Here is a 12,589-nt window from a genome sequence, read left to right on the forward strand (position 1 = left end):
CTTTGTATGGACTTTATCCTCAGCTTCCTGCCAGTCACTCAGCCAATATGGAGTGTATCCCATATACTAGTCTTTGGGAGCCTGATCCAGTATGTGGTGAGCCCCTCATGGCCTAATGGTTGGACAAACATGCAGACAAATGAATTTACAATCAGAGAATTGTTTTGAAGGAGAGAAAATTGTGTTGAGATCCCAGCAGAATTACACCTAAGTCATCTTGGGAACATCAATATAGGACTTCATAGAAAGAAAGCTTTTGAATCAGAACTTCAAAAACAAATTGGAGCTTTGTAGGTGAAGAAGCAGAAAGAATTTCAACAGAGGAAAGACATTGTGCCTGTGCAAAAGCAAGGAGGTGTTAGAGACCAGGGCATGTGAGGGGAGAGCACCAGCCCAGTGTTGTTGGAGCAGGAAGGGAGGGGGCAGCAGGAGGGAGGAAGTAGGTCAGGAGACAGAGGGTGGCGAAGCAAAGACTCTAGACTCTTGTTAATCATAGCATATCTGATGAGCAGCCTGGGAATGTTGAACCAGAAAGGGACACACCATCAACTTCTAGTTTTCAGGAAGAGTTCCCAGGGGCCACTAGAGTGTGCAGGAAAGAGATGAGAAGGGGCTGAACTAGAGCTGTGACTGTGAATGAACTTGGGAGATATTTTGGAGAATTAATGGAACCTGATATTTTATTGCATATGGGGAAGGAGGGTTGTAGAAGAGGGAAGCCTCAAGGATGTCTTCGGAAGCCAGGTGGATGGTGGAACCGTCTTGCCAGATGGAAATAAAAAGCGTGAATGAGTCATTTGATGGAGATGCTGTGACTTCTGATTTGGACAAGTTCAGTCTGACCTTCCTGGAAAGCCCTTGAGTGGATACAGAGCATCCAGACAGCAACAGGTGCTTCTGAGTTTAGATGGAAACGTGACCTCCCAAAGGACGTTCTCACCCTAACCCCTGGAACGAGTAAATGCTGCCTTCATTTTGGTAAAAGGTCTTCCTCAATGTGATGAAGGATCTGGAGATAAGATTATCCTGAAAGAGGGAGCCTGGCCCTGCTGACACCTTGACTTCTGCCCAGAGATACTGATTTTGGATTTCTGGCTTCCAGAACTCTGGAAGAATACATTTCTGTTGTTTTAAGCCACTTGTCACAGCAGCCACAAGAAACTAACACAGTTATAAGGAAGACCAAAGGGCTGGAGGCAAAGCAAGGAAGGAAACAGGTCAGGAAGTAAGGGTACCCTCACTCTTCAGCAGTCCGTGAATGTGCTGTTTGCTCACTGTCTCCATCTTCTTACTGTCTTGAGGCTCCTTCTTATCCTTTAGATCTCAGTTTACACGTCCAATGGGCTTCCCTGGTGGCTCAGATAGTAAAGAGTCTGCCTGCAATGCAGGAGACCTGGGTTCGATTCCTGGGTCGGGAAGATCCCCCGGAGAAGAGAACGGCAACCCACTCCAGTATTCTTGCCTGGGAAATCCCATGGACAGAGGAGCCTGGTGGGCTACAGTCCACGGGGTCACAAAAAGCTGGACACAGCTGAGACACTAACACTTTCTCTTTCACTTTACATACTCAATAGAACACTGACTGCTCAAACTGAAGCAGCTCCCAGGCTCTTGTTTTCTACACACCATCTAGCATAGCTTAGTATTTCTTCTTCTCTTACTGACTTTATTTGGAAGGGCAAGTTAGTCTCATTTGCTGCCAAATCTTTAATGTCTAGTTTGTTAATGTGCACCAGGTGGTAGGTATGAAATATAAATTTTTAAATGAATGAATAAATAAGGGAACAATGTGCTTTGTTCATACCTCTGCTTTAGCAACTTCCCTACTGCAAGGTAGTTAGGGGTGTATGTGGCGGGGGGGGCTGTGAGTGTGTGCATGCACACCTACCTACCCTGATCACTTGTGAGCCTCTTAGAGTAAGGACTACCTCTGTCTGGTTTTTTTGTACTGCTGGGTACCTCATGTGACTGCAACTCCTCGTTCTCCACTGAACTTCAGCTGAATGAATGTTTTAACTTGAACCTTTAATTTTTCCTCTTCTAAAAGGTGAGGGCTTAAATTCATTTGTCAATCTTTTCTGAAATCAGCCATAATATTAAAATACTAAAGAAAATAACCATTTTGTAATATTCTGAAATGAAATTACTCTCATAAATAGACATTTTTGGGGAGATCTTAATTGAGTTAATGCATGAAACTGTCCTCCTTTAAAAAGTTAAGATAATGCAGTTAGAGTTGAATTCCCTTGGATCAATATCCCAGCCTGGTTCTCCCTCTCATTCCCAGAAATGGCCATTTTTATAACGTTAGTAGGCTTCCATCCAGACTTCTTTTTCTGCTTTTATATGAAGTCCATGTGTTCATTGGAAAAAATTCTGCCATTTCGTGGCAGTGTTTTTTTTTTTTACATAAATGGCACCTTTTGGGTTTGTGAAGTTCTGAAGTTTGCTTCTTCACTCAGTTCTTTGAGATCTAATAATGTCAATAAGCTTAGGTCTGGGACGCTCCTTTTATCTTCTGGATAGGATTTCACTCTATGAAATGTGACACACTTGTCCTCGGATGCAAATTGTTTCCACTATTTCGTATCACAAACTGTGCTACAGTAAGTATTCTTGCACACTTCGCCTTGGGCCCCTTGAGAGTGTTTCCACAGGCTGTGTTCCCAGAACTGCTCTTGCCAGCCTGGAAATATACCCAGTGTGGCCACAACGGTGGCCTTCCTCCCGAGCCTCTCCTAGTTCTCCAGGACTTAGTGTTGTCAGCACGTTTAACTTTTGCCAGTATGATAGCTGTGAAAGGAGATATTATTGTTTAAACTTCATTTCTCTGTTACTGAGGTTGGACACGTTTTATGTGTTTATTGGTCATTTGCGTCTCCTGTCCATTCATTTTCTTTGCCTATTGCTTTTTTTCTCTTCCCCTAGACTTCAGTTCTTGGTCTATTATGTGTGTTGCAAATATTTTCTCCGTGTATCTACTTATTTAAGAAACACTTTAGGGTTCTTTTGATAAAACTTTTAAGTTGTGATGGGGTCAAGTATGTCAATATTTTTAAGACTTCTGCCTTCTACATTTGAAAGGAAAGATTTGTCCACCCCTAAAATAATAGAGAGATTCTCTTATATGTTCTTCTCATAATTTAAAAGTATTAAAAAAAAGAACTTTAAGCTGTTAATGTATCTGCAAATGACCTTTGTGTATTATATGAAATTGGGACCCATTCTTTTCCCATTTGATCAGCACTGTTTATTGTATTGTTTATGCTTCCACACCAGTGCTACCTTTACTGTATATGAACATTTAGGCTCTTTTTTGGATTTCATTCTGTTCTGTTCCTGCTCCTGATAACCTGCTATTTTAATAACTATGGCTTTATATAATATGTCTTAATGTTTGTTAGAAAATTTGGACTCTTTCTTCTTTTTCCTTAAAGTTTTGTTGACTAGTTCTTCTTCCATTACTCTTTTAGAATCACTTTATTTCATTTCACAAAAAAGAAAAATCTAGTAGGATTTTTGATTATTTTTTTTAAGTTAAAAACCGCCAGATTGTATACTGTTACTTTTTCCTAAAGCCTTCAGAATGTATTATTTAGCTTTCCCTATGTATTTTTCCTGTTAGACAAAGGACTTCCCTGATAGCTCAGTTGGTAAAGAATCCACCTGCAATTCAGGAGACCCCAATTTGATTTTTGGGTCAGGAAGATCCGCTGGAGAGGGGAAAGGCTACCCACTCCAGTATTCTTGGACTTCCTTTGGGGCTCAGCTGGTAAAGAATCCACCTGCAATGCAGGAGACCTGGGTTCGATCCCTGGGTTGGGAAGATACCCTGGAGAAGGGAAAGGCTACCCACTCCAGTATTCTGGCCTGGAGAATTCTGTGGACTGTATAATCCATGGGGTCACAAAGAGTCGGACATGACGGAGCTACTTTCACATATTTTTCCTGTTAGATAAAGAGCAGGGTAGAACCAGGTCTGGTGGGACCTTGGGTTTATACAATTTGGGAAGTCTTTTTAAGAAAAAGAATATTAAGTTAGGAATGCAATAGTGGGTGCTGTCCCTTGGGATGATAATATGATGTTTTATTCACATCATGGTAACCCCTCCTCAGAGTAGCCCCTTCTCAGTCTCACTCAGAGAGAAAGTGTCAGCAAACGGTGCCTTCCCTCCCACTAGAATAAAGCCCTGGTTCGTGACTTCCAAGCTACTTAGGTGATGTAAGCAAATAGAATAACAATTAAATTCACAGCCTCAGTAGTGTTTCTAGCTGCGTGTCATATAAAACCACTACCTGACTTTCCCCGGGACAGCACCTCACGTCTGAGGATCTCAGGGCACATTAAGAACATTAACTAATTAAACCCCACAAAACCCCAGAGACATGGGAAGGAGAGACATGGCCTCACCTCGCCCAGTTCTGAAATGCAGCCACCTCTGGGGACGAGTGCGGCAGCTGCTTTGAAATAAGCAGCAGCACCCATGACACTTTAGCCCAGACAATTAGCCGTTGTCATTGGAAATTGTCTTCTGAGCATTAGCCTGTCAGACAGTGAGAGCTCCAGGATTAATTGTTGACTGCGAATCTAATCCAGTCCCTGAAATTTCTGGCTTTTTAGTAATTTTGTCCTAATTAAAATGGGCTTCCCTGGTGGCTCAGGTAGTAAAGAGTCCTCCTGCAATGCAGGAGACCCGGGTTTGACTCGTGGGTGGGGAAGATGGAGAAGGGAATGGCAGCCCACTCCAGTATTCTTGCCTGGAGAATCCCATGACTGGGGAGCTTGGTGAGCTACAGTCCATGGGGTTGCAAATTATAAAGTAAATTCAATACATAAACAACACGGACCTACTGTATAGCTCTGGGAACTCTACTCAGTATTTTGTAATAACCTGTAAGGGAAAAGAATCTGAAAAAGAATATATATATACACATACGCACATACACATGGGCTTCCCTTGTGGCTCAGCTGGTTCTGCCTGCAGTGTGGGAGACCTGGGTTTGATCACTGGGTAGGGAAGATCCCCTGGAGAAGGGGCTACCCGCTCCAGTCCATGGGGTCGCAAAGAGTCAGACACGAGTGAGTGACTTTCACTTTCATACACACACACACACACACACACACATATATATATAGGTTGTTGTTGTTTAGTCACTCAGTTGTATCTGACTCTTTGCAACCCCTTGGACTGTAGCCCACCAGGCTCCTCTGTCCATGAGATTTTCCAGGCAAGAATACTGGAGTGGGTTGCCATTTTTTTTTCCAGAGGATCTGCCCAACCCAAGGATCAAGCTTGAGTCTTCTGCATTGGCAGGCAGATTCTTTACCGCAGAGCCACCAGGGAAGCCCTGATACACATACAAAACTGACCCACTTTGTGTACACCTGAAACCAACACAACATTACAAATCAACTATGCTTCAATAAATAAATGCACAGGGGAAGTCTAGTTTTCTTTTAAACTAGACTGTTTTTGGTAGTTCTTCAAATTTAAAGCTTAAGACTATCTTTTTCATTAAAATATAAAGTGCAACTCAAGAATAGGGAATTATATATATATATATATATATATATATATATATTTGTATATATATATATAAAATTTCAAAAACTTTGCTGCTGAGCAAAGTGAATTGGTGATGGTGTAAGTCAGACCAGCCGCTACCTTTAAGGGGTGTGTTGGCTGGGCAGCAGGTGAGGGAAATCTCTGGGCTCTGGAAAAGCTTTAATATTCATTTAAGTGATTGTTACATGGGAGTCGATACATGTAGAGATTCATGTGCACTCTACTGCACACAAGTTGTATCACCACAACAAGCTAAATTCACCTAAAAAGCCCTCTACTCTTGTCAGCCTGAGAACACTGGAAATGCTCTATAGACGACTGGAAAGTTCTGCAGGAAGAAGGATGTTTCCAGGTGCTAGGGACATGCTAGGGTTCATTGTCCCCAAAGCATCTTTCTTCAGAGCAGGGATTCTGAGTCCCTTGTCCTCTCTCCTGTCACCTGCTCTCCATGTAGAAGAGCTTCTCACTCTGCTGGGGTGACATTGTGTCATGGTAACTTCAACGTCATGTACCTCTTCATCTCTCCCCTTCCACCTCTCTGAGCATCTGACTTTTCTCTAACTTAGAATTTCATTCTATTTCATTTGTCTGTGTCTTTGCCCAAAGCAGTGTATAGGGTGTGAGCCAGTGCATATGCAGGGTCTAGAAGTAATCTGCAGGACCCGTTGACTCTGGCTGCTGCTGGAGGAACCAGACGCAGTGTGAGAGGGGGACACAGAGAGGGTCGCAGCCTCTGGCCCCATCCCATCTGCTGTGATGCTTAGAAACAGGAAGATGGGGCAGCAGGGCATGCCGGCAGCCCAGTGTCTGCGGCCTCCTGCAGTCCTAATGTCCCTCCTGTGTCTGTGCAGACAGTTTTTGGGAGGGCCAGCCCCCAGGCAGAGCGTCCTTGGGCTGGAAGGAGCTGAGGCCCAGAGGCTGTGAGCAGGGGTCAGGGCTGAGTCCCTCCATGGAGCAGACACAGAGGGAGCGAGAGAGGATGGGTGGGGGGCAGGGGAAGGGGGAGAGGCGGTGGAAGAGGCAGATGCAGGGGGTGCAGGGCTAGGGTTGGGGAGAGAAAGACAGGAAGAGAGACAGGAATAAAAGAGCAGAAGGAGGAGGAAGGAAAGGAGGGGGAATAGCTTTTTAGACACATGGGGAAACTTCTTTTCTGCTCTATTTTTTGGTGAACCGTACAAACACGTGAACACTACATACATGAACACCACCCTGATTATTGACTTTCCACAACATATTAAATGATAATGTAAGCTCAGCTCTAGTTCTTGCTTAGGAAGTATAAACGTGAGTGTCATGGCTGCTTTCAGATGCCTATTCACAGTATTTCCAGGTAGAGAGAAAGCAGCCCTGGGCTGCTTTGTGTCCTGAGAGCACGGGCACATCCGACTGCGGTCTAATTCCCCATTCCGGCTTAAAATCATTTCAAAGCCTGCCATCCAAGAGGGTGATAACCAGTTGCTTACAAACCTCAAAGGGGCTCCCATGAAAGAGTCACGGAGCTCAGTCACTGGCAGCCCACCAGGCCCACCCTGGCCTCAGTTTATCCCCGCGGCTCCTGCAGGGCCGGGTGCCACTGAATCCTATCGTGTGAATGTGGCACGGAGAACTGAGTCCAGGTGGGCTGCACAGACCCTGCTCTCCCCCACCCCCCTCGCAGTGCTGCCCCCAGCAGTTGGATCCTTCAGATGTGCTGCAGTTTAGAAACACACGACCACGCTGCCGCCAGTGTCCTGTGCTGTGCGGACATCGATCATCTCTTTTCTGTCCTTGTGTCACTTTTTCTCCCAAAGACTCCGAGCTCAAGAACATCAGCGAGGAATCCCAGAAAATAGTCAAGGAGCCGCAGGAAGCTGTGTCGCTGGAGACCAGGGAGAGCATCCAGGTAAAGGAGAATGTCCGCCCAGCCGGAGCCCAGGGCGGGCCTGGGGCTGCTGCACCATCAGGTCAGGCGCGCTCCTGGCGCTGGAGTGACTCCTGAGCGGGGAAAGGCCTCCCTAGCACTAAGAGCTGGGGACCAGGGCAGGGATGAAACAGGCTGCATGTTAGTTAAGACATTGGAACATTGTAACATCTTCAAGAGTTCAGCTCAGAGTGGAATCCCATCCCTTCTCCCCTTGCCTCCTCACTCCTCCCCTGGTTTCAGGAGGCTGACATGGATAAAGCCAGTAGAAAATGCACCCTGTCCACAGACTCCAGTGAGGCAACGTCTTCTCCCTGCCTGACTGGGCCCCTCAGGCTCTAGAAGCACCCACCAGAGCTCCCTGACCTGCCTTCAGCAGGATCCCTCTCCACCCCACCCCCACCTCCTGCTCTACAAGTGCTGCTGCCCTGACCATTTGTTCAGTCGCCAAGTCCTGTCCGACTCTTTGTGACCTCATGGACTGCAGCATGCCAGACTTCCCTGTCCCTCACCATCTCCTGGAGTTTGCCCAAGTTCATGTTCGTTGCATCGGTGATGCCATCCAACCATTTCATCCTCTGTCGCCCTCTTCTCCTTCTGCCCTCAATCTTTCTCAGCATCGGGATCTTTTCCAATGAGTCGGCTCTTTGCATCAGATAGCCAACGTTTTGGAGCTTCAGTTACCACATCAGTCCTCCCAATGAGTATTCAGGCTTGATTTCCTTTAAGATTGACTGGCTTTATCTCTTGCTGTCCAAGAGACTCTCAAAAGTCTACAGGGGAGCAAACCCCACACTGAAGGAGATGCAGTCAGCCATGTCATAGAGGACATAGGATTTGGGGGGATGGGCCGGGGATCCAGCGATCATTCCAGCTCTGCCACCCTCTGACCACTGATGATTCCCAGAAATAGAAACGCCCATATAGACTGGGCTCTGGGTCCTCACCTGCTCCTGCAGGACCTCGGGGCAAGTCCCCGTGTCCTCTATAACAAGCCTCACCAAAGAGGTGGGGAGGACGAACAGGCTTACCTCTGGCTACCATGAGCAGCCCAGCCCTGCACCAGCACTGCGTGTGGCCAGGGTCCCAGCACGTGTTTTCACGGCCGGGGCCCTTCTGCTTCCGGTCCTCCTGACTCTTCCGTCTGTGTGAGACCAGGATGGGGCTGGTGCAGTGTCATTGCTTCCTGGACTCCAGCCCCCAACTCCCTTTTTTTTTTCCTCCTTTCCAATCTTGGACAAAATAACATTCCCCCTGCCCATCAGCTCATGCAAAGAAGATCTTGGGAAGACAAGGAGGTAGGGAGGACCTTTATCTCAGCACTAGGCCACCTGGCTCACCCTGCCTTCGTTGTCTCTATGAAAAATGCCTTCCTGTACCACAGACCATGATAGGACCCAACCTGTAGCTGGGTGGGTGTTGTGTTTTGAAGACTGCTTTTGTCTCTGCACCAAGGTTGGACACACATAACTGTTGAACTCTCTGTTAGGGACTGAGGGTGCTCATGTGGCTGAAACACAGCCTCAGCCTTCAGGAGGTGGTACTCCATGGGAAGAGGAAAGCCTGCTAGTTCAGGATGTGGAAATGAGGGTGGAAAACCACCCAGGAGAGGGCCCTGAGGGACCCCTGAAGCTTTTAAAGAAGGTTGTATGGCATGGACTAGAGTGTGGGAGAGGAAGCTGATGAATGGAAGTGATAAAAAGAACTCAGTAAGAGGTATTTCTGCTTCTGGCAAAGATGGAGTGATAGAGACTAGATTTACTTCCCTGCCTGAAAAAACATTGCCAAAGTATATGAAGTAAGTTTTAAGGCTTCACTCATCAGGTAACAAAGGAGAGTGACTCTTAAGAGGTGGGAAACAACTCTGTTGAGCCCTCTGACTGTGCTGGCCTCTTGCCTTGAGATAGTTCCTGGCCATAGCACAGGGCAGGAGGAATGTATGTATGCATGCGTGCTGAGTCGCTTCAGCCGTGTCCGACTCTTTGTGATCCTATGGACTGCAGCCTGCCAGGCTTCTCTAAATTAAAAAAAAAAAATGAAAGTTACAAATCAAATTCAGAAAGTTATATCTAATAAGCCTACAAAGAGGTAAAGTGGAATTATAAAAATATACAATTAATCCAAAAGACAACCCCCAAAAAATTTTTGTTTAAAGGAAAGAGGGAATAAAGAACAGAATAGAACGAATAGAAAACAAACACCAAGATGACGGACTTAATCCTACACATTAATAATTGCATTAAATGTAAAATGATCTTTTTGTTGTACATGTCGCAGATAAAGAGCATGTAAAGCAGATATAGATTCAATTAAAAAGCAAGACAGTTATATGTGGGTCACAAAAATGCACTTTGAGTAGACAGAATAGGTTCAAATGAAAAGCATGCATGTAAACACACCATGGTAACACTGATCAAAAGAAAGCTAGAGTAGCTTCATTCATTTCAGACAAAGTAGATTTCAGAGGAGGGAGTATTACCAGGGACAACGAAAGTCAAGAGGACATAACAGTCTTAAATATTTATGTACCTAATTGTAGAACTTCACAAAACATGAAATAAAAACTGATAGAACTGCAAAGACAAATGAATAAATAAGCAGCTATATTTGATGACTTCAGTCTCCCTCCCTTGATCACAGATAAAACAAGTAGACAGAAAATTAATAGGAGTGTGGAAGATTCTAAGAACACTATTGACAATTAGACCTAATTTGCACTTAATAGAACACTCTACCCAATTTGACCCAATTTGCACTTAATAGAGCACACGACCCAGTAGATACATCTTCCCACATCCATGTGGACTATTTACCAAGTCAGGTCATATTCCAAGCTAGAAAATAAGTCTCAAGATATTTAAAGGATTCAAGTCATCTAAAGTATGATCTTTCTCAACAGACAACATTACAGGAAAATAAAACTTCAGATCAATAGCTCTCATGAACATTGATGGAAAAATTCAAATAAAAATCATGTATTGAATCTGTGTATTAAAAGGACAATACATCATGACCAAGTATGGTTTATTCTGGGTTACAAGGTTAGAAATACAATTATAGGAAGATCAATGAAAGTAATTCACCATATTAACATTAAAAAGGATTACCTGTATGATTATCTCTTAAATATTGGAAAGGTATTTGACAATTCACATTCATTCCTCATAAAACTCTCAGAAAACTAGGAATAGAAGTTCTTCAATTTGATAGAGGTTATTTTTGAAAAGCATGTGGCTAGCATCATCCTTAATGGTAAAAGACTGAATGCTTTTCCACCAAGGTCAGAAACAAGAATGTCTGTTCTCACCACTTCTATTCATAATTATTCTGGAGGTTCAAGCTGGTGAAAAAGACAAGAAAATACTTTAAGAAGCATATAGATTGGAAAGGAAGGATTAAAACTGTCTTCAATTTGCAGATAACATAGTCATCTAGCGGAGAAGGCAATGGCAACCCACTCCAGTACTCTTGCCTGGAAAATCCCATGGAGGGAGGAGCCAGGTAGGCTGCAGTCCATAGGGTCTCAAAGAGTCATACATGACTGAGCGACTTCACTTTCACTTTTCACTTTCATGCATTGAAGAAAGAAATGGCAACCCATGCCAGTGTTCTTGCCTGGAGAATCCCAGGGACCGGGGAGCCTGGTGGGCTGCTGTCTATGGGGTCGCACAGAGTCGGACACGACTGAAACAACTTAGCATCAGCAGCAGCAGCATAGTCATCTAGAATCTATAAAACAGCTACTAGAACTAATAAGTAATTTAATAAACTGCTAAATATATACAAAATTAATAGGCAAAGTTCAATTTTATCTATGCGTAAGAGTAATGAACAATGAGAAATTTAAATAAATACTATTTACAATATAGCATGCTCAGTTGCAGCCCTATGGACTGTAGCCCGCCAAGCTCCTCTGTCCATGGAATTTTCTAGGTAAGAATGTTGGAGTGGGTTACTATTTCCTTCTCCAGGAGATCTTCCTGATCCAGGGATTGAACCTGTGTCTTTTGGGTCTCCTGCATCAACAGGCAGATTTATTACCACTTCACTACCATTTACAGTAGAACAAATACACAAAATACATAAATCTGACAAAAGATGTTCAAAACCTGTATACTAAAAACTACAAAACATTTCTGAGAGAAATGAAATAAGACCTAAATAGGTGGAGAAGTATCCCCCATACATAATTTTGAGGACTTGGTATTTTCAAGATGTCAGTTGATCAATGAAATCTCAGCCAAAACTAATTTTTGTTGTTGTTGTTGTTCAGTCACTAAGTTGTGTTTGACTCTTTGTGACCCTATGGACTGTAGCACACCAGGCTTCCCTGTGCTTCACTATCTCCTGAAGTTTGTTCAAATTCATGTCCATTGAGTTGGTGATGCCACCCAACCATCTCATCCTCTGTTGTCCCCTTCTCCTCTTGCCCTCAAATCTTTCCCAGCATCAGGGTCTTTTCCAATGAGTTGGCAGTTTGCATCAGGTGGCCAAAGTATTGGTGCTTCAGCATCAGTCCTTCTAGTGAATATTCAGGGTTGATTTCCTTTAGGATTGACTAGTTTGATCTCCTTGCAGTCCAAGGGACTCTTAAGAGTCTTCTTCAGCACAATTCAAAAGCATCAATTCTTCAGCACTCAGCCTTGTTTATGGTCCAACTCTTACATCCATACATGACTACTGGAAAAACCATAGCTTTGACTGTATGGATCTTTGTTGGCAAAGTGATGTCTCTGTTTTCTAATATGACATGTAGGTTTGTCATAGCTTTCCTTCAAAGGAGCAAGCATCTTTTAATTTCATGATTGCAGTCTCTGCCCTCAGTGATTTTGGAGCCGAAGAGAAATGAAAACTAATTTCAAAATTCAGATGAAATTGAGAAGGACCTAGCACAGCCAAAGCAACTATGGGAAGGGAACAAGCTGTAGGACTAATGATGCTGATTTCAAGATCTATTATAAGGTTCTTGTAACTGCATTAGTGTGGTAATGATGTCAAGGTTAATAATAGATGAATCAAACAGAATAGATAATCCAGAAGTAGAGTCAGCATACAATCTACAACGACGAAGCAGATCACTGTTTTCCTATGGTTGGCAGAGTGGCCCCGGGTTGGGGGGAGA

At 44.1% G+C, this 12,589-nt stretch overlaps 1 protein-coding gene across 1 annotated transcript in view; it reads left to right on the forward strand.

Annotated features, from left to right (window-relative positions):
- CFAP61 (cilia and flagella associated protein 61) overlaps positions 1-12,589 on the forward strand; it is a 242,944-nt gene that overhangs the window by 57,302 nt on the left and 173,053 nt on the right. Inside the window, exon 9 of the mRNA XM_043882897.1 lies at positions 7,358-7,449. Within this exon, the coding sequence (XP_043738832.1) occupies positions 7,358-7,449 (92 nt within the window). The remainder of the gene's footprint in view (positions 1-7,357; positions 7,450-12,589) is intronic.

The sequence above is a fragment of the Cervus elaphus genome, chromosome 23 (assembly GCF_910594005.1).
Source record: "Cervus elaphus chromosome 23, mCerEla1.1, whole genome shotgun sequence".
In the NCBI taxonomy this organism is placed as follows: domain Eukaryota; kingdom Metazoa; phylum Chordata; class Mammalia; order Artiodactyla; family Cervidae; genus Cervus; species Cervus elaphus.